This window comes from Mesoplodon densirostris, chromosome 1, assembly GCF_025265405.1.
Source record: "Mesoplodon densirostris isolate mMesDen1 chromosome 1, mMesDen1 primary haplotype, whole genome shotgun sequence".
NCBI lineage: Eukaryota > Metazoa > Chordata > Mammalia > Artiodactyla > Ziphiidae > Mesoplodon > Mesoplodon densirostris.
Window position 1 is genome coordinate 97,287,389 of NC_082661.1, and position 22,731 is coordinate 97,310,119.

A 22,731-nucleotide genomic window follows, 5' to 3' on the forward strand; every position below is an offset into this window, starting at 1 on the left:
CTCGGAGCTCGTCAAGCGCATCCTTCGCGACCAGGGAGGAGGGGTGGAGGGTACTCCGTTGGGGCTTACACAGCTGTGCGCTGGACCAGGAAGGATGGATGCGAGCACCGTGAATGTGCAAGCGCGTTCGCAGATACCCGCAGCGACACACACTCTGGCCCCGCGTGTGCAGCGACCTAGCCCATGCACCCACCCCCGCCTCCGCCCGCGCCCGCGTTCGCCGCCGCCCAGCTGCCCTCATCCAGCGGTCTTGCCCCAAGCTGGGCAAGAATCAGTGCTCCGGTCTAGCAGAGGGCGGAGGGGGAAGCTCTCCTATTGTCAGAATAAGCAGAAAAAAGCCTGTGCGCGCCGCCGCGGCGTCGCACTTGGCCGGGGGGACGCGCAGGGATATCCGCGGCGCCTTGCAGCAAACAAGCCAGAGGCCCGGGAGGCCGGCGTTAGGCGGGCGGGTTCCAAAGCGAAGCTCAGATGAAACTCCTCAGTCACTGATCAAAGCGTTCACAGCTCAAACCGGGTCCCCAAGCGCATTAATCTATTTGGTAAGAATATTGTGGATTTACGTTTAGGAAGGGAAGAGGTAAGTCTAACGCGGCCGCACGTCTATAGCAGCCGCCAGCCCTCAACCCTGGGCTTGAATCCCGCGGCTTTTCAGAACCTACCTAAGCTTCACCCCTTCCTACACAGCCCCTTCAGACCCTCACACTTAGTTTGACACAGTCCTTATCGTATCTGTTTTTTAAAAGTCCTGCCAATCTCCAACAGAATCCCTTAATTAGGTAACCCCTGCCAATTAGTGGCCCCTCTGCAACTTTTTCCTGTTCTCGGTGACTTATTTCCACGACCAGTAGCAAGGAAAATACCTTAAAGGAAAAAGAATGCTAGCGTCATTGGAAACCCCGCTCCTGGGAGAGGATACCGCTGCTGCTATTATGTTTTCGCATTTGCTGATGCAAACAGGGGAACCTCTCTATTCCCTCGCCATTACCTGCGGCCGGGGACTGGGAACTTTCCGTGGCAGAGTCCCAGCTAGCGCCTCGGGACCTGCCGGGCTGTGGTCGCGCTCACACTCACACTCACCCCGGCAGCCCGGCCGCGGGTTGCATCCCGCCCGGCCCGGTTGCTTGCGTGACGCGCCTGCTTGACGGTCAGGTTGGCCAATTAGCGGTGGCTCGGTGGGTGGTGCTCCTCAGCGATTGGTTGGCAGAATGAGGGCGCTGCGCAAAAACAGAGAAGCGGAGCGCTCAGAGCTCAGAAACTGCCAGCAGAGATCGCAGGCTCTGGGGCTGAGGCAGGAGGAGGGAAGGACTGGAAAGAAGAGAGACGGGTTAGAGGGAAGAAGAGGCTTGGGAAGGAAACAGCAAGAAAGAAACTGCTCTTCACACTTCCAGAGAGGCAGACGACGGTGGAGATGAGGACAGAGGGAAAGACTATGAAAGCCAAAAAATACAAATAGAGCGAAAGAGGAAAAAAAATGCCAAGAAGACCATCCATCCGGAGAAATGAAGAGAATGAAAGTTTTATGCTGCAGAACCGTTCTATGCTTTTTCGGCACAAAATTCTCTCGCCGTTTTTAAGCTCTTTTGCATTTGCCAGCCGTTGACGTTAAGAGGCATGTTCAGCGGTGCCAACAGCATCTCCTCTTCCTCTTCCTCTTCCTCCTCATTCTTCTCCTCCCATCAGCAAGAAGACAAACCGAGGACAGTCTTGAAATATCGAAATTTCCTCCTTGAGCTTTGCCAGCACCGCGTTGCGCCAAGACTGTCGGAATAAAGGACGCTGACTATTGTTATTATTTTATTAATTGGTCAGTGGGAAGATTACAGATGAGGAAAGGGGTCGCCTGTCACCCTTCCTGCGCTAAGACTGAAAAATTAGGCTGAACTGGGGGAAACCCTAAAATGAGGCAAAAGGAATTAGATTTTTAAGGACAGAAAGCCACAAGACAGCCCCCCCCCCCACACACACACACAGCGCACTTTTATTTGAGATTTTTTTTTTTTTTTCGTGGTGGCTGGGGAGGCGATTGGGTGGCTGGCTGGCTGCGGGAAGCTGCTTCCTTTCCCTTTGGAGATGATTGTGCTATTATTCTTCGCCTTGCTCTGGATGGTGGAAGGAGTCTTTTCCCAGCTTCACTACACGGTCCAGGAGGAGCAGGAACATGGCACTTTCGTGGGGAATATCGCTGAAGATCTGGGCTTGGACATTACAAAACTTTCGGCTCGCGGGTTTCAAACGGCGCCCAACTCTCGGACCCCTTACTTGGACCTCAACCTGGAGACCGGGGTGCTGTACGTGAACGAGAAGATTGACCGCGAGCAAATCTGCAAGCAGAGCCCCTCCTGCGTCCTGCACCTGGAGGTCTTCCTGGAAAACCCCCTGGAGCTGTTCCGGGTGGAGATCGAGGTGTTGGACATCAATGACAACCCCCCCTCCTTCCCGGAGCCGGACCTGACCGTGGAGATCTCTGAGAGCGCCACGCCGGGCACCCGCTTCCCCTTGGAGAGCGCATTCGATCCAGACGTGGGCACCAACTCCTTGCGCGACTACGAGATCACCCCCAACAGCTACTTCTCCCTGGACGTGCAGACCCAGGGGGATGGCAACCGATTCGCCGAGCTGGTGCTGGAGAAGCCGCTGGACCGAGAGCAGCAAGCGGTGCACCGCTACGTGCTGACCGCGGTGGACGGGGGAGGAGGGGCCGGAGGAGGCGGCGCGGGAGGGGGCCTGCTCCCCCAGCAGCAGCGCACCGGCACGGCCCTACTCACCATCCGAGTGCTGGACTCCAACGACAATGTGCCCGCCTTCGACCAACCCGTCTACACTGTGTCTCTCCCAGAGAACTCACCGCCGGGCACGCTCGTGATCCAGCTTAACGCCACGGACCCAGATGAGGGCCAGAATGGCGAGGTCGTGTACTCCTTCAGCAGCCACATTTCGCCCCGGGCGCGGGAGCTCTTCGGTCTCTCTCCTCGCACTGGCCGACTGGAGGTGAGCGGCGAGCTGGACTACGAAGAGAGCCCGGTGTACCAAGTGTACGTACAAGCCAAGGACCTGGGCCCCAACGCCGTGCCCGCGCACTGCAAGGTGATCGTGAGAGTGCTGGATGCTAACGACAACGCGCCGGAGATCAGCTTCAGCACCGTGAAGGAGGCGGTGAGCGAGGGCGCGGCGCCCGGCACGGTGGTGGCCTTGTTCAGCGTGACCGACCGCGACTCAGAGGAGAATGGGCAGGTGCAGTGCGAGCTGCTGGGGGATGTGCCGTTCCGCCTCAAGTCTTCCTTCAAAAACTACTATACCATCGTGACCGAGGCCCCTCTGGACCGAGAGGCGGGGGACTCCTACACCCTGACCGTGGTGGCTCGGGACCGGGGCGAGCCTGCGCTCTCCACCAGCAAGTCGATCCAGGTGCAGGTGTCCGATGTGAACGACAACGCACCGCGATTCAGCCAGCCGGTCTACGACGTGTATGTGACCGAAAACAATGTGCCGGGCGCCTACATCTACGCGGTGAGCGCCACAGACCGTGACGAGGGCGCCAACGCCCAGCTAGCCTACTCTATCCTCGAGTGCCAGATCCAGGGCATGAGCGTCTTCACTTATGTATCCATCAACTCCGAGAACGGCTACTTGTACGCCCTGCGCTCCTTCGACCACGAGCAGCTCAAGGACTTCAGCTTCCAGGTGGAAGCCCGGGACGCCGGCAGCCCCCAGGCGCTGGCTGGCAACGCCACTGTCAACATCCTCATCGTGGATCAGAACGACAACGCCCCTGCCATAGTGGCGCCCCTTCCGGGGCGCAACGGGACTCCGGCGCGCGAGGTGCTGCCCCGCTCGGCGGAGCCCGGTTACCTGCTGACCCGCGTAGCCGCGGTGGACGCGGACGACGGCGAGAACGCCCGGCTCACCTACAGCATTGTGCGGGGTAACGAAATGAACCTCTTCCGCATGGATTGGCGCACCGGGGAGCTCCGCACGGCGCGCCGGGTGCCGGCCAAGCGCGACCCCCAGCGGCCTTACGAGCTGGTGATCGAGGTGCGCGACCACGGGCAACCTCCCCTGTCCTCCACCGCCACCCTGGTGGTGCAGCTGGTGGATGGCGCTGTCGAGCCCCAGGGCGGGGGCGGGGGCGGGGGTGGGGGGTCAGGGGAGCACCAGCGCCCCAGCCGCTCTGGCGGCGGGGAGACCTCGCTGGACCTCACCCTCATCCTCATCATCGCGCTGGGCTCGGTGTCCTTCATCTTCCTGCTGGCCATGATCGTGCTAGCCGTGCGTTGCCAAAAGGAGAAGAAGCTCAACATCTACACGTGTCTGGCCAGCGACTGCTGCCTCTGCTGCTGCTGCTGCAGCGGGGGCGGCTCGACCTGCTGCGGCCGCCAAGCCCGGGCGCGCAAGAAGAAACTCAGCAAGTCGGACATCATGCTGGTGCAAAGCTCCAACGTACCCAGTAACCCGGCCCAAGTGCCGGTGGAGGAGTCCGGGGGCTTTGGCTCCCATCACCACAACCAGAATTACTGCTACCAGGTCTGCCTGACCCCCGAGTCTGCCAAGACCGACCTGATGTTCCTTAAACCCTGCAGCCCTTCGCGGAGTACGGACACTGAGCACAACCCTTGCGGGGCCATCGTCACCGGCTACACAGACCAGCAGCCCGACATCATCTCCAACGGAAGCATTTTGTCCAACGAGGTAAGGCTGAAGCGCCAGGACCACCATCTCTCATCTCCTCCATCCGAAAGCCTCCTCTAGCCCGGCCCTTGTATCTCTGGTGCACTGTGTATTTATTTTTAGGATATTAGCTCACTTGTATTTTTATGGAGGCAGGAATGGGGAGTCACCTCTCCCACCCTTTCGTGTGTAACTAAAACTTCTTGTTGTCCCCAATTTTCTGCGCTCCACCCCTCCACGTTTATTTTCATTCCCCTCCTTTGGTGCTTTGCCATCTTGGACCTTCCCTCTTCCCTCTGGCATCTTTCCTTTAAAATCCCAACCCCCCTCTCAGTCTTTTCCCTTCTTAGAAATCTGGGGGTAAAGGGGAAAGTGCGCGGCGCGGAGAGGGAAATGCGGTGGAGGGACCTTTTGGCGCTGGCAAAGGTCTTTTATTTTCTCTTTGCATTTGTCCCAGGCGTTAATAAAGTTCATTGTTTTGCTTTGTTTATCGATGCTTTCAGTCGCGTGTAAAAGTAAGCTATAGATTGTTTAACTTTGCACAGTTGTCTAAACTCGAATGCATGTTTTAGTGAATGAGTTATCAGATCTTTGTCCTTTGAACTCGGGTTGCAAAAAAGCCTTCAGTTCTGCTCTGGACAGCATTTACAGACGCTCTTGAAGCCGAACGCCCACACAGTGTGAATTTGAATGAAGTTGCTTTGGCACAAACCCCTGCAAGCGTAAACTAACGAAAGGCTTAAACAATTGTTGTCTTGAGTATATCTTTTAGCTAATAATTACCTTCTTGCCACTGTTTTGGATAAATCACTGCTGTTGGCTTTCTTCATCCAAGAATTTGGCTTGTCAATTCCGATTTCTTTTTATAAGATGGAGAAGTAGCGAAGTTGAAAGGAGGGAGGGAGGGGGAGAACGGAGTTGATTTCTGTAAAAGAAAGTTTGGACCAGAAAAGGCGTGTGGGTGCTGGAGGCGGGGAGGAGAATGCAGGGGGAGTTTGGACGGGGAAAATAATTGGGGCCAGGAGGGAAGGGAGGATTATGAACTCCTTTCTTGGCAGGCTATTTCATTTATTTTGAGTCTTAGATATTATTAATTGACTTTCATGAATATTTGTACAGCTCATTTGTATCTTAAGCACATTTTGAAAATAAACAACAAAATAATTCCATAAAATATCCAAACTTTTTGCTTATTGAGCGTGCTGTTTTTCTTGTGTCAACCAGTATGCACCTAAACACTTTTTTAGACCACTGAAAAAGAAAGACTGCAGCATATATAACTAGGTTGACCCTATTGGAGACAATAGTTTATGAGCCCCAGCTATGAGGTCATTTGCATTCTCTCCTTAAAACACACACACACACACATACACACACACACACACACAATTAAAATTGACCTTTTATCTCTGCATTTTTTTAAAACCTTTACTGAAAATCTAGATTGAAGTGTCTCTGCATATCTTCTTGCCTTTACCTAGCAATCACTAGTCTGAGGTTTTAGGACAGCTTAGAAATGCATAAAAATGTACACAATTACTTAAGGTAGAATTAGTTCCTAACTTCAAAAGCAGACTGTTAGTTAAACCCTTAGCATTCAAATGCTCTTGATTTATTTATTTTTTTTCTAGACTAAACACCAGCGAGCAGAGCTCAGCTATCTAGTTGACAGACCTCGCCGAGTTAACAGGTATGGACTCCTTTTTTTTTTCCTAGCTTGGTGTATGGACAAATTACTACCTACTAAAAGTAGGAATTAGGTATATTATTCAATATCAAAATAGAAAATGATAAAGTATTTCCAATTAGGGCAGGACATAAATACTGATTGCGTGAGGTTTCCTAGACAATAAACTTTAAAAATATTGGTGTGTTTCATTTACATACAACCACTAAGTATACTTGAATATTTTGTCAGTTTACACTCTTACACTGCTTCTAATAATCTTCCTAGCTGTTCCAGGTATATACATATATATATCTTCTATGAAAATGATATAAATATATGCTTAGTTCCAGTCAGAGAATAATGGCTAAACTTTACATGCCTTAACGGCTCCAACTAACTGCTAATGTTTAATTTTAGAGAGTTAGGCTTAAGGTTATGAAAACTAGCTTTAAGCAGAAATAAAGCCACCTGAGAGCTCTAGGCATCTGCAGCACCATCAGTGACCATGTGGTGGCAGAAGAATGTTTTCTGTGTTTCATCACCTTTTTTATTCTAATATTCACATTTTTGTACTTCTAGTTCTGCATTCCAGGAAGCCGACATAGTAAGCTCTAAGGACAGTGGCCATGGAGACAGTGAACAGGGAGATAGTGATCACGATGCCACCAACCGAGGCCAGTCAGCTGGTAAGTGTGATCAAAGGGCAATGCTGACTTTTATAGTGTTTTTCAAAAATCAATCCTGAAAGGATGATGTTCTAGGTAATTTTTAGTGTTAGTAAACCTATAGAAGAATGGTGCCATCCTATGTCGACAATTGTATACTCGAAGAGGGTTGTAATATTTAATGTTCCTTCAGAGAATGAAAGTTAGAAATTCATTGTGGAATATGTTAGACTATGAAGCATTTCTTTTTTATGTAATGTTCTTTCCTGGAATTATACTGCATACAAAAGCCATGGATTTCTCACGTGGTCCAGTCCTCAGTCTTCAGTCAATTAAGATTTATTAGACTTGCTTATGGATGAGGTAACTGAAGGTGAATGAAATTGGTTGACCTGCACAAGGTCACAAGAGGATGAGTGGATGATTGGGGACCAGAATCCAAATTTCTCCATTTCCAGAGCAATGCCTTTTACATGTCAACAAATATTGAATGAGAGAAGGAATGGTGATTAAAATCATGAATAGGTTGAAAGCAGGATTTCCAATCCTGGGTTCTTAGGCTTCAGGACACTAGTTAACATTTGATAATGTGTATTTTCTGAAGCATCCTAGGTTCCCTCATATTTTCAATGGATCCATGTTCAAAAGTTGAACTCTAGGCATATTTGTATGCAGGCTTAATGGTACTCACTGATGGGGGTTGCAATGTGATATGTATTTTTTACTTTGTTTTACTTTATCTTACTTTACTTTTTCTATATAAATTTACCCTTTAAGTTTTATAGGATCCTGATAACTCTAATTACTAATAATTAAAGAAAATCCTTAAAGGAAATAAAATATGTACCTTAAAATAATGAAAACAATTTCACAAGGTTTGGGTTTTCTTTCCACTTAATTTGCATTTCAACCATGAAGGGTGCTTGTTGATTTTTTTTTTTTTTTTGCTTTTTCTTTTTCAATTGAGTTTTGTGTTTATCCAACACATAAAGAAAGGCAAAGGCAAGCTAACTTTTATAACTTCTAAGACGCCCATCATTGGACTGTCTCGAGGTCCAACTTCATTCACTTGAGCTTTGAGCTTTATTTTGGTTAGTGATTAAGTGTAGGGTGATAGGGTTCTCATTTTCAAGGTACCATTGATCCTCGAGAGCACCCATTCCTTAACACGCTCCCTGGGCCTCTGAACGGTGCTGAGGCAGTGTGTCAAAGGGCAGTATCAGCCCCACGGTCGCCTGGCAGCAGTGGTGGCTGCAAGCCTCTCACTTGGCTTATGTGTGCCGTGTCTGAGGCTGCCTTAGCCTTGGGAAACGCAGGCAGGAGGAGGGGAAGAAAAGGCTGCTCAAGGGTCTCTTTATATTGCTGCAAGTCATTAATATGCAGACCTAATGAGACTTGAGAACTGCCAAGAATCCCCGGAGGTCCCTGCCCCTTGCGGGCCTTCACGCTAAGTGAACAGAGCATCTATTTAGTGTCTGGGAACCTGACAACAAACCAGATCTTGCCAGAAGTTTATATTTGAGTACAAAGTCGCTTTCATTTTTGGCCTATATATGACATATGATTTATTGTTATCTTTTAAAAGGTATATGTTTTAGTTGCTCATTCCTATTCTTTTTTCAGAGTTTCTAATTTAATAGTCCGCCTTTTAAAACTTTTGAAACAAAATGTTTAATATTAAAAAAAAAAAGAATATCCACTGCTGCGTGTTTCCTTGGGTGCACTTTATTCCTTTCCCACTCCCCCCTACTTTGTTTTTTTTTAGTTTTTTGGGTTTTTTTCTGTAGCACTCCAATCTCAATGAACATTTCAATTAGTTTAGTTCCCTCAGACATAATGAGCCAAAATAACCTAACCGAAGAAAGAGAAATGAATAAACATCTGCAAAAAGTGTTAAATTTGGAACATAGATGGGAATACATTCTTATCAGTGTGCCTTCCCACTAGTTCTTTTATTTCACAGGCGCTCAATGTTGCCATTTTGGTAATGTTTGTTTTAAATTATTTGAGATGTCAAAACATTAAAAGGAAATTTTAAATGCTAAATTGTGTTCGGAAAACATTTAAAAGCAGGCAGTTTTTCTTATCAAAATGGCAAATTCTTTTTTCTATCTTTAAGTTCTTAAACATGTAAAAGTATTACAGAATTAACAATCTACTTCATTCGCAGTTATAGAGCTTCCACCCCATATTGGGCATAATGATAGCTGTTTTCAAATTGTAATAACACACTCGTATTAAGAAGTAATTATACCTACGTGTGCTGAATTTAAGTCAGATTTAATATGTCTAATTTTATTGTAAAAATGGTTTTGAAGTGTTTACCTTGTAAAGTATAAAACCCTAAATGCAGAGAATTAAGATGCATATACTTAATGACTTTTTCCTGTCCATTCTTTGTTGTGTACTATAAACTTTACACCAAGTAGCTACAGTATTTCCAAAAAGTTAAGCCTATTTCAGGTAAATAAGTATATCTGCTTTATTTCCTTCTAAAACCAGGTATTGTTGATCTTCCAATTTTGCAATATTTAGAGAATATTCTTCATAGCACATATATTTCCAGGTTTAGAATATGAAAAACTTTTGTGCTAATAAGCAGATCCCACTGAGCTAGGTTTTATAAAGGGGGAAAGTTAGACTATCAAGGAAAAACAGCACTGAAAAGAAATAGATTCTGAATTCTTTAGTTTGTACCTCATTTCATATTACATTATATACACTGTTTAGCTTAGTGCTTCACCTGTTTAAACTTCCTAAGTTTTTATTTATTCCCACTTTCTTTTTCTATGTTAACATTAGCTTGTATTTATTTATTTGGATATTCCTTCTATTTATTCTTCTATGAATAGTTTTCCTTTTTGTTCTTTCTCCTCCCTCTCCCCCTTGCTTTTCTCCTTTCTAAGCCATTTGCAGTCACCAATCTTGTTCATAGAAGGGCTTTAAACACGGAGGCAGCTGCACAGAGAATCACATAAGCTTTTTCAGTTTTCCACTGCACCTGGCTCCATGTGTGAAATTCTTCGGCTTGACCACTGCTCTGTGGCACTTACTTTCTATAGCCTTGTCAAGGTGCTTTCCGTTTTTTTCAGTGTACTGTTGATGTATTGGTTAGATATGGCAGAAGTCCAAGGAGATGTGGTAAATGCTTACATAAACCATCACAAAGGGAGAAACTGATTAATCACAGCTTAAATAGCAAAACAAAAAAAAGATAAAAAAACAATAAAATGAACTTAAAACCAATATATTTTCAATTTTATAATACCATTAGATTAAAAGATAGAATTTTTGTCTAATTTAAATACTGATACAACATTTTTAGTTATATATTCTTAAACATTTTAATATTATTGGAGGTAGATCTAAGCAATCTATTTAATTGTGAGAAATGTTTTTCCATTTATTAAATACTTACAATGTGCATACTAGGATTAATTATGAATTTATTTTTAATAATTGTGCCTTCTTAAAATATGTATTGAAGAAGAAAACCCTAGTAAGTGATGATTCAGTTAATGTTACTTGTTATATTTACCTGAAAATTTTCAAATTTTTCTTCTTGTAAATTTTTCTTTTAGTTATAAGGGAACTTAGCTTCTAAATGTGTCAATTTCTTAACTAATTATCATGAGATTTATACATGACACATGGTCAAAACTTGGCTATAAATTTTAAAAATTAAGTGATTCGTATTATTGGTATTTTCATACTAGTAGATAAAAGTATATCATGAAATGCATTAAGCCACTGCACTACTACTACAATGTCAATAAGAGAATTCTTGGTTTATCATAAAACACAATTTTCCCTTTCCTGACTCCAATAAGAATTTAGATACTGGCAATTAGTTTCTGGCTTTATAAATAAAGTGAATTCATACCATTGCCTGAATAAGCAAAAACTTTCTGTTAAGGTTTCTGGTGAAAATGTGAGCTACAACTTGATAATAAGGAGACATTTACAATTGGAAAAAATATAAGACAAATGTTAAGAGAAAACGGAGAAAACTATAAACATTTTGAAAGATAAGTAAGGAGAAAATTTTGATGTTCATGTTTTGATTTTTTTCATGGGTGAATTATGTTGTTAAATCTCTGCTCTCAAACCAAATTTTCCTAAAACTTATAGCAATTTTTATGGTTAGAGTTAATAGTTCTAATTTCTCCAGTGTTAAATAATTAAAGGAAGACTTGAAATTTCCTCCAAAACTTGAGTGTTGATTTTTTAAATTATTTATCATATTTGGAAAAAAAACCCCACATTTTTTCTGAAGGCTTGGTACGTGAGAGAGGAATAAGCATGTAACTTTATAGTATTACATACATCAGAAAACAGCACAAATTGAATACAGATACATTTTTGGAATCAGTTTGTTCTCAGTGGTAATATCAATGCCTCTGACTGTAAGGGATCAAGTTACTTCCCAGTTATAAAAGATGTATTTTAAAATTTGTCTGAATATATCTTTGCATAACAGGCAGTCTATCACTTCAGCTGTCATGCCTTGTAGAACAGACATTTTTGAGAAGTGGAAAAAAATAAATAAATAGGATAAGAAATTGTAAATAAAATATGTATGTTGAAATGTTTCTTAGGAATTACCAAAACTTCAAAACTCAAGCTTGGCCTGTATTTGTCTGCTATACAAATCCCACAGGTTCTAAAGTAAGGGCATTTGAACAAGAAGAAAAAAAAAAAGAAGAAGTTAAACTTATTTTCTCTTGGGATTTCAGTTTGCGCTGTTAAAAAATTCTGAAAGCAATGTGAAAGGTATGCATTTTTAAATGTCCCATGTACTGAAATAACTGACATTCCTGTCCTTCGTGCAGTCATTTACCACCACAAAACTTAAATATGCCTCTGCTTATCTGGTCATTAAAATAATATATTTAGGGGCTTTCCTGGTGGCACAGTGGTTGAGAGTCCACTTTCTGATGCAGGGCACACGGGTTCGTGCCCCGGTCCAGGAGGATCCCACATGCCGCAGAGCGGCTGGGCCCGTGAGCCATGGCCACTGAGCCTGCGCGTCCGGAGCCTGTGCTCCGCAACGGGAGAGGCCACAACAGTGAGAGGCCCGCGTACAGAATAAATAAATAAATAAATAATATATTTAATGGGATTAGTGATATATGAAAAAAGATAAAATAATTTTAGTCAATGGCTCCCTAAGGTGAGGACCAGTAAATGGGCAAGATGTATTTGGTTCTCAAACTATATATCTAAGACAAATGAAAAAAAAAAAAACATTTTCAGTGAATGTTTCTAAAACTTATTTGAAATTTATTGATGTACTATTTATATGATTTTTAAAAATTGTTTCTGTGTCTGATATTTTCCTCATGAGAAATTAGTATACTTTTTTTAATCAGTAAAAGTGGTCAAACATCTACATGCAGAATGTGTGCCATATTCCCTTTCCTTGTAGTCATATAAAGCTGTGTTATCACTATGGGGATCCCACTTTAAAAGGAGTAGCTCATAAATTTATTAAGAACATTCTTTACAAGTGTTGTTACCCTTTCAGGTAAGTAACAGTGTTCTTCCAACAGAAAACTTTATCATATTCCTCACTTTTCTTGTTATGCACATGATATGTTTTGTTGTACAGGTTCTCAATTCATGAGGATTTTACTTCATCATCTAAGGGAATTTTAACTAGCCTCTAATAAGTCAAAGAGGCAGAAAAACAGATACTTTGAGAGAAGAAAATGGGCACAATTGAATATAAACTACCCATAAAAACAAATTCTACTATAAGTACCCTCTAACATAGGCAAACGTCTTAATGATAATGTTGAGAGACTAGATTATTAAAATTTTTCTCCGTGATTATCATTTTCAAAATTATAAGAATACTTGGGTACAGTGCTCAAACAGATGTGAAAGATTGTTAATGGTCTCAGGAGGTATATTTGAAAGGGTTTGATCATTATGTGTTGAAAAACTGTATTAATATCAAATTTTGCATTAGTACCCATCTTTATCAGGATCCAATAAAACAATTCTATCTTAAAATTTGAATTTTTTATCAACTTCAAATTTAATGACATGCATTTATTTTTAAAATATATAATTGCTCATCATTTACTATTAATGGTAGTTCCACCTATCAAAAAGGCAATTTATTCCTTTTCACACTATAAATACGGAGTATTTAGAGTACAGTGCCTCAAAAAGAGATGTCTCTGGTTCTGTAGCTTCTACTAGCTCGTATGTCAGTGTGCATCAGGGATATTCTCCTTCCCTTCCTCTTTTTTTTTTTTTTTTTTTAATACCTATCTCCTTACAGTCATAGGATAACTGAACTTCCCTGGTGTCTAGAGAAAAATTGACATGTTTTACATGCTGTTCTTAGTCTGATTCCTTATCTCGGCTTCAGCTCATGTTTACGTTCCTCAACAGTTCACTGATCAGTAATTTACTTCCAGGCTTATGCATCAATTATCAATGGAATGTTAGAATTGAAGTCAGAGTTAGCATTATACATAGTTTAATTTAAAATAAAAAAGTCATTATAAAGTGAGATTAATATATGATAAGAAGCTTGGTGTTATTCTTAAAACATAATATATATAATTAACTGTTCTTAACTCCAAAATACTTGAGGATAATCTGGCTGGAGGGTTAATAATTGTGAAAAATTGATTTCTTTATATTATATAGAGAGATGTTAAAATATACACACAAAAACTAAATTAGTACTAGTAGAATACCATTAGGAATTTGCAAACTAAAACTTGCTCAAGAGCTCAAATCACTCATAACATTTAAAGAAAAAAAAAATCAAGTGTGTTCATGACATAAATATTACTCTGTTGGTCAAAAACATAATCCCTAGTTTTTCCACACCAGGCATTTCATGCATTTGAGAGTTTCTGACATATGGACTAATCACACTTTGGTTATTTCAAATTGATCCTGTTTTTAAACATATTTAATAAATGCGTTGCTCTGTTTAGAAACACGTTAAAATGCGATTTTGTTTATGTACTTATTTTTTCACCTACTGCTAGTTATCAAAATGAATAACAAATAGTATTCTATAGTGCCCCCAAATTGTTACGTTTTCTTAAGAAAGTGAGTGAGATTTCTTGAGTCATAAATAATGTGTTTAATATTCTTGTCAATCTATGGGAGACAATGAAACTTGAAGATGTCATTTGAAATCTTGGTATTCTGTCTAGGATTAGTAAGCAAACAGTTCTGTGCTGTCTAGGACAAGTGTTCTCCAATATAGAACAAGTAATAAAGTATTTGTCAATAGCATCTGCAGTTGACTCACATTGCACTTGTTACCTTGGTTTCACTAATTACAGTCATTTGTTCTGGGCTTCTCTAAGGTGGTAAATGATAAGTGGTTTGTAGTAATATGGACTATGAGAGTGTCACTGAAAAATAACTTTTAGGAAGTCATTGTCTAGGAACCTAAGAAAGCATGCTCTTGACCGCTCACGAAATCTTATTTTATTCTTGTTATTTACTGATGTATCAGTATGTATGCCATGTTTCTGTTGAATTTCATTTTTTCTTTCATGTCCAGATTTTATAATCTAAATGTCATCACTAGTACTTCCCATATTTCTTCCCTTTTTGTCTCTAAGAAAAAAAATATCAGATGACAACGTCATTAGAGATTATGGATAATGAAGGCTTTCCACTTCAGTTTTTTCTCTGTTATGAACTTCATGAGAGATTTTTTAAAATATTCATTCTCACTATTTTCTAGTTATTTAAATAATTTAGAGCCAACATTTCCCCCACCCCGATATCCTGAGTAGTTTAGAAACATCTATCTCAGAGGCCTCTTTGCCAAGAGTTTTACCCTTTATAAAATAATGTAAAGTGATTTTTGGCTCCTGTCAGGTTAAAACAAGAAAAAGTTTGTTAAGATACCTTCACCCATTACTCTTTATGCTGCCTGTAACTTTTCACTTCTAAGTAGCTGGTCATGTTGGTGAAGCCTCCCTCCATAGCTTCTGTGTTTTCTGCTCGCAGGTATGGATCTCTTCTCCAACTGCACCGAGGAATGTAAAGCCCTGGGCCACTCAGATCGGTGCTGGATGCCTTCATTTGTCCCTTCTGATGGACGCCAGGCTGCTGATTATCGTAGCAATCTGCATGTTCCTGGCATGGACTCTGTTCCAGACACTGAGGTGTTTGAAACTCCAGAAGCCCAGCCTGGGGCGGAGAGGTCCTTCTCCACCTTCGGCAAAGAGAAGGCCCTTCACAGCACCCTGGAGAGGAAAGAGCTGGATGGACTGCTGTCTAATACACGAGCGCCTTACAAACCACCATATTTGAGTAAGTATTCCGTAAAAGGCTGTAGCAAAGTATTCCCTTTCAGGAAATAAAGTTCAACATGCCATTCTTCTTAGTAAAAAGAGAGTTCAGGTTGTTTTCAGAAACAAGGATAAAAGTGACTCTTGGATGCAGACAGCACTTTACAATCAAAAAATGGATATACTTAACAAGAAGACAAATTCCTGGGTTAGGACATGGTTGTTGGCAACAATCAAAGATAATTTTTGATGTTGAAAACATTTTTCAAATGATCTCCCTATTTCCTTTTAATACTGCTCACCTGCTGACTTGATTTCCATGTGTTTTGAAGGGCTTAATTAAGGTGGAAAAATATCTCTTCACAGTTGTCACCGAGAGATCTCGTTTTCTTATTGATTACCAGCATTATCACTTAATCATCCTTTTCCCACAATGACATTAAACACATTAGGCTAAATTCAGAAATCATTGCAGCCATCAGTTTGATCATTCTATGTGATTTAGTAATATGTTGGCATGGATACACGTTGCTTATCAGAATCAGAGGAACTACGTGATGAAAGCATATCAACACAGCAATATTATTAATTTATTTAAAATAGTAGGTTCTTCTAACATTGAGACATTGATAATTGTAGTCAGCTCTTTCAATATTGGGACCATAGTCTCGAAGTGGATAATTTTATACAACCACTCTGAAAAACAAAAATGCTTTGAGATTTTTTAGTATATATTTATTAAAGTAGCCTAAATCAAATTTTAATAAATAAGGACTATGATTCAGTCTTTGCCCCTCAAACGAAATTCTGGATTTAAAATTTTATTCATTCTTTCTGGATTTAAAGTTTTACTTATTATCAAAAACCAAACTTTTCCAAATTTTACACAACAATATTCTCACTAGTGTTTCACTTAAAGTAATAATATACATTATAGAAGTACATTATCAATAATTTCAAGGTAAAAATTCAAAGGACATATGATTCAGAGTAATTCAAATTTGTATTTTTAAATAAATACAAATATTTCCTGTTAGCATATATTAACTGGTAAATCTACATCAAATATAGTGAAAAATCAGTTCAACCTCTTTAACTCTTAGTACCAACCTTGATGAAATTTCACTTACATTGTAGAACTGAAATTTTGAACATCTACAAATGTCTTTTCTCTACTGACTAGTTTTTCTTTTTAATTTTAAGAATCATGGTAAAAATTTTTGTTGATAAAAATATTAATGCTACATATATTTTAATGCAAATTTCTCTACTTTTAAAGAATCTAGTATTTCATTTAGATCCCTGATTTCAGGGATTATAAAATATGTTATCAAATATATGTGCTGCTAGAAATCAAAGAATGCATCTATTGTTTTACCAAGAAAATTAAGATTTGTGTGCATATTATTCCAGATGTGTATTATAATTAATTAATTTTGAATAACAATTGCCATCTTCTGTTTTAGCCAGCTCAGCTCATACTGCTCAAAATTTAGGGTTTGGGATAAAGTGTGGACGGGATGAAAAAGAAGCAGAAAAATAGTATTTTGTTGTTTTTATTTATACTCTCCTCAGTTCTTCATATAACTTTAATCATGTCTGAATTTTTTTTTTAACTTCTAGTGTTTAATGTCATCTTAGTCTTACACAGTTATCTTTAAAATTACTTCCTAGCTCTGATTTAATAGGCATAGTCAATTTTATGGTTAATCTAACTGTATAAGCTAAACCGAAACCCTCCATTCCAGACAATTTTGCCCCCCAAATTCACATGGTGGTAGTTGTTAAGACGTGTATCATTTATCATCAGGAATGGAAATATTCTCATCTTCTAAATTGAAAAGCACGTCCCTTATGTAATTAAAGAAGCTAAAATTTAGCACTAATTACCTTTATTTAAAATCAGAATGTTTAAATAATTATTGAGGAAACAGTTTTTCTTTTGCTAAACATGCATTTTGTTTTTTAGTGAACATAATGCACATTTTAAGAAAAGTAACTGTATATGTAGTTATTTTTGTAAATCCCTAAAAAAAGCCTAATGAGGATACCACTGTCATTTATAAAATGATGACAGGGAAATGGTGCTACGCTTAATAATACAAATGAGATCATTGTCTACACCCAAGAACTTTCCATTTCTACACCTCTGATTGCTAAAGTTAAACTTAAAAATTGTAAGAAAACAACTTTTACACAAAAGTGCGTGTATGCACATTAAGAACAATGTACTTTGTGTTTCTAAAAAAATACCTATATACAATTATATTTCTTCTTTTTTTAATGTATAAGAAAAGATCCATGAAGAATATACATAATGCATTTAATGAAATGGAACTTATTTTTTTAATCAGGAGAAATTTTCAGCGTATCTCTTAAACCTTGTCTCATTAGTCATGAGCTCTTTACAAGCATGCCTCCTCTTATTTTTGTCATAATGTTGTATATTGCTAATACTCTGCTAAGGACCAAAGGGATACACTGAAAGATAGAGGAAATAAATTTAAACATGTAGGATATGGTCATATAGTCAAAATATAGTGTTTAGGTTTATCTTAAAATGTTAATACATTTTAGCTTAGCTTTAACTGTAATTTTTATTAAAGTAATAAAAAATATGAAAATACTTTGTCTTAATAAAAATCAATAATTGTTTTCAACACATTAAAATGAACTAAAATTATTCTCTGGAGTTTAAAAATAGTTATATTTTTCATACAGGATTCAAGAATTTCTTTAAAATTACTGACATGTTATTTAAAATTACTGAGTCTTTCAACTGACACAGTAAGTTATACATAAAACATCTAGATAGTCTGAAAAAATAAAGATCATAAAAATAATTAAAGTTCAAGAATATAACTGGTAAAAGTTATAGCATTAATGTAATTTAGAAAAGCCCAAAAGTTAAAACAACATGTTTAATATTATTTTTGTAATCATTCTTGCTTATGATTTTGGTTTCATATTTTGTACATTATCTCTTCAGATTTTTTTGTCTGGAAACAACCATATCTTTCCGTTTAAATCAGCCTAAACAATACAGTACTAAAGGTATGAGAATTTGTTATTTGGAAACCGATTGATTTCTTGTCAAAAACTTAGTCATTCCCTAAGAATTGAAGACAATCATAAGATAAAAGGCCAATGAAATTTCATCTAAAATGTATGTGTGAAATCTTTCTTTCATTTGTTTAAAGGGTCATACAATAATAACTTCTATTGAATAAAGTGAAAAAAACCTACATGGACATCATGATTTTTAAATCCTAAATCCATGAAATTTTCTACAGTCATAGGACTGTAGGAAACCATTTATAGAAAAGTGTTACAATTGATTCTGCTGTCATAGCATACAACATTTAGACTAGTCCAGGTGTGTCAAAAAATCAGCTGTCTCCTGACCTAACTTTGTTTTTGCCTACTTTTGAGACATTTTGAAATTTCAACCCAACTCATACATATCATAACGTAAGAAAAGATGTCAGAACTTTGAAACATTGCATTCAATGCTGCTGACACTTTAGACAGACTTCTTTTCAGTAACCCTCATTTTAGGAACATTCTTTTTGGCATCTATATTATTTCTACCTAACACTTCAAGTTTTTACTTGTTTGAAATCATAGAGTGTGTTTTGTTGAGTCACACCTCTTCCAATTCCTTCATTATCTTAGTCGGCCCTCTAAGTTTTCATAATTTGTTGAAGTCAAGATAGTATTGGAGCATATACAGTATTCAAAATAAAATGACTTTTCTTACTGGTACAGATTACCCTCATACTTATGTACCCGTGTGTAGTGTTTTCTCTGGAATTTGTATATTCCTCTAATGTCATAAGCATAGCATCCCTTTATCGAATATTAAATTCCACAGAAAGTATTTTTATAGGTGGCCTTTTAACATTTTTGTCTGTTGGGTCCATATGTTACTAAATGAATGGACATCTTTTTCAGTATTTTTTCCTTTTTTAATAGATATGTTTGTTTCTGTTCACTTTTTCTCCAAGTTGTGCTACTTTTTTAAAAAAAATAATATCCTATTTCTGAGATTTTTGTTCTCTCACTTGTCTTTATAAGAATACCTCTAGATTTGTGAGTCTAACTAATTTTCTTACTTTTTTAGTTTATCTCTTTGTGAAAAATCTCTGGTTTTTGAATCACACCAGTACTTCTATTTTTCCATTAAATTCTTTTATTCTGTAATTATGTATTAATCTCTCATAATCAAAATAGTTTACTCACATCAACTCTGTGAGCAAGAAACAAATGACAGCTCAGGATCAGAAAAAACCTGACCCCAGTTCATATTCTCCATATATCTACTGTTAGAATTAAATGTTCACTGAATTTTACAATATTTCACTTCTTTGAAAAATGGTAATCTATTCACAATTTATGTGATTACTCCAGTTAACTGGTACAGTAGCTGGCTGGAACCTTTGTATACTCTAGATAAATGAGATATCATAAGACTATCTTGTTTCTTCTCCTTTAGTTGTTGAGCAATGGTCTTCCTCAACTAATAGGATTTAAATGAAAGCTATAAAAATCTTTCAGAGGTGAAGATATGAAACAGAACTGTTCATTTTACATCTATACATCTGGCAATTTCTGTAGGCAGTTTGTGTTTTACTTATTCAGACAGCAGTGCTTCTCTGTGACTTATCACATATCATTTAAAATTTGTGCCTTTGGGTGCATTGAAACTAGTTAATATCCAATACTCTTGGCATATTTAGACTCATTACCCAGGCATGCATATTATAAATGAAAAATAATTATGTGATAGAAAATGAATTAATGGACGAATGAGTGTTTTTAAAACACCCAAACTTTCTTTAATGCTGTCATCATACTTTAATTTACACACACATCTACACACAGTTTTTGATATCTCTAGGCAAACTCTCTTCTTTTCTTCCAATTAAAAATACATGTTTTAAATTAGTTGTATTTCTCTCTAGATAGTACCTACAAGGTTTTATGAGGGAAGATAGATATTGAACTCATTCAGAATATTGAAATACACCTAACCAAGATGTTTTGTGAAATATGATGGTGTTTTTCAGTACTTTAAGATTTTAAACTTCTTTTTTTTTTTTTTTTTTTTTTTTTTTTTGTTTGTTTGTTTTTTTTTTGCGGTATGCGGGCCTCTCACTGTTGTGGCCTCTCCCGTTGCGGAGCACAGGCTCCGGACGCACAGGCTCAGCGGCCATGGCTCACAGGCCCAGCCGCTCCGCGGCATGTGGGATCTTCCTGGACCGGGCCACGAACCCGTGTCCCCTGCATCGGCAGGCAGACTCTCAACCACTGCGCCACCAGGGAAGGGAAGCCCCCAAACTTCTTTTGATTTATTCAAGGGACTTACTTCATATTCTAAGGGGGAATTAAATTTGTTTTTAATTTCTTAACTCTCTTAGAATGTTAATTGCCCACCTTTCTTACCAGGTCTGTAAAACAATCTTTTACATGTTTTATTTACTAATAAAGCTTTCATACTTTAGCTCTCATCCTTCACATTTTTATAAAGCTAATATATATACATATATACATTTTCTTCATTATGGTCACTTATATTTCTTATTTAGTTCCCAGGTAGGAGTTATTTATTTGTATGTTATTAATTACATTTTTGAGTTCATGGATACATGGTTAAATAAAACATTTAAGGTCATATGGAGAAGACAATTGGTTAAAGTAATTTTTATATTTTTCAGTGTTTTACACTGCTTAGTAAATGATTCTTCATCTACATAAAGCAGTTTATTTTGTGCACACTTTGCATTTTATTGAATCAACATTTAGCATATTAATATATTTATATACCTCATTTTATATTACAGATCATTTTCATCCTCTTTCTTATTTTGTACATTGGAAGTAAATCCATATAAGCATTTGTGCATCATGTGAGCCTAACAAAGGAAGATTATCAATTAAAATATAAATAGAATTATTCAGTGAAAAGAAATATCTACTTGGGAATTTTTCCTGCCTCATCATACTGAAGATTTGTGGGTCAAAATTTATAAGATTATAAAGGTATTGTAAATAAGTCTGGAATATACAAATTCAATTGCTTATAAATATTATTAAACATTGTTCAATACTCAACGTGCCAGACTTTTTTTGAGTGAGTCTGCGTCTTCTGAAATCCTTTAAATAGGAATTAGTATCGTTTAGACAATATAGCTTGGAAACTGTTTCGGACTCTAAGGTTCATTGTTCAAGATTAAATAATACTACTGAATTAGGACTAAACTCAGCATAATGTGAGTCCATTTAATGTTTCCTAAATTATAATAAAAAAATCTTAGAAGTTTTATATCTAGGTCTAATAAGACTCCCTAATTACTGTGTTAGTGATTTCTAATTAACTACATCAGATTAGGTGGAGACAGTATAGAAGATTTGAAAGATTGAACCCCAAAATATAATTACATACAAAAGGACATGGATAAAAACAAATTGTAAGCTGGAAAATTTACAGATAAAAATCAGGATTTTATTTCTGATTTTTTAATTGTTACAGTATATGACATTACATTTATACATTATGTCTAGGCACTTAACCATATTCTTTTTCCTAGAGATACATTTCTTTTAACTGTAGGGATTGAAAAGATTATATGTGAAATTTATTTCAATAAAATTTTTATAACCTGTACTTTTAAGTGTTTTCTAAATTATCAAAGATAGTTTTTAAATCATTGAGTTCAACAAGTGATTATAAATATATATTCTGTGTTCTATTTTAATGATCCTGTTGTATGGATAGAGTTGTGCATATATGCAACCCATAGAGAAGCATTATGTTTTTAATTTAGTTTAATTTTTAATTATATCTATCAATTACCAGAGAAAGAACAGACAGAGATTATGCTTAACATAAGAGTAAATTTATTTAACTAACGGCTACTTCATTATCGGAAGCTGTTAACATGATAATATGGTGCTTTTTGAGAAACTGATAAGTAATACAATCAATTTTGGTTGTTCCTTTATTTTTGGGGGTCCTGGTTGTACTTTCCGAGGACGAGTTCATATTGCATAATATAACAAAATTAACCATGACACTGTAGAGGAAATAGATTTCTGTATTATGAGGAAGACATTATTTTTACTGCTTGTAAAAATGTTGTAATCAGTAGGGCTTTTTTTTTTCTCTTTTAATGTTGGTGTTAGCTGGAACCCTACACAAGATTCTAATATTACTTGTGTTGGACATTTAATTGTATATTTTACACAAATTGGAAAATTGACATTAGTTTGTCATCAAGTGTTCCAAGGTTCATATTTATGCCAATAACTATGTTTCAGCTGAAAATTGGATAATTACTACATTATTCCATAAAAAACATATCTGTAAATGTTTTTGTCAAAATAAGTGTTTGGAAAAATAAAAAAGTCCTAAGCCGAGAAGTAATACATAAATAAAATCAATATCAAA

The 22,731-nt window shown here is 38.3% G+C and overlaps 1 protein-coding gene across 1 annotated transcript; it reads left to right on the forward strand.

The window, feature by feature from the left end:
* Positions 1-2,070: 2,070 nt before the first annotated feature.
* PCDH10 (protocadherin 10) lies at positions 2,071-21,165 on the forward strand. Its single transcript, XM_060089096.1, has 5 exons — positions 2,071-4,686; positions 6,297-6,355; positions 6,914-7,020; positions 14,998-15,303; positions 21,125-21,165. Exons 1-5 carry the CDS (start codon positions 2,071-2,073, stop codon positions 21,163-21,165), a joined length of 3,129 nt encoding a protein of 1,042 aa, XP_059945079.1.
* Positions 21,166-22,731: the final 1,566 nt, after the last annotated feature.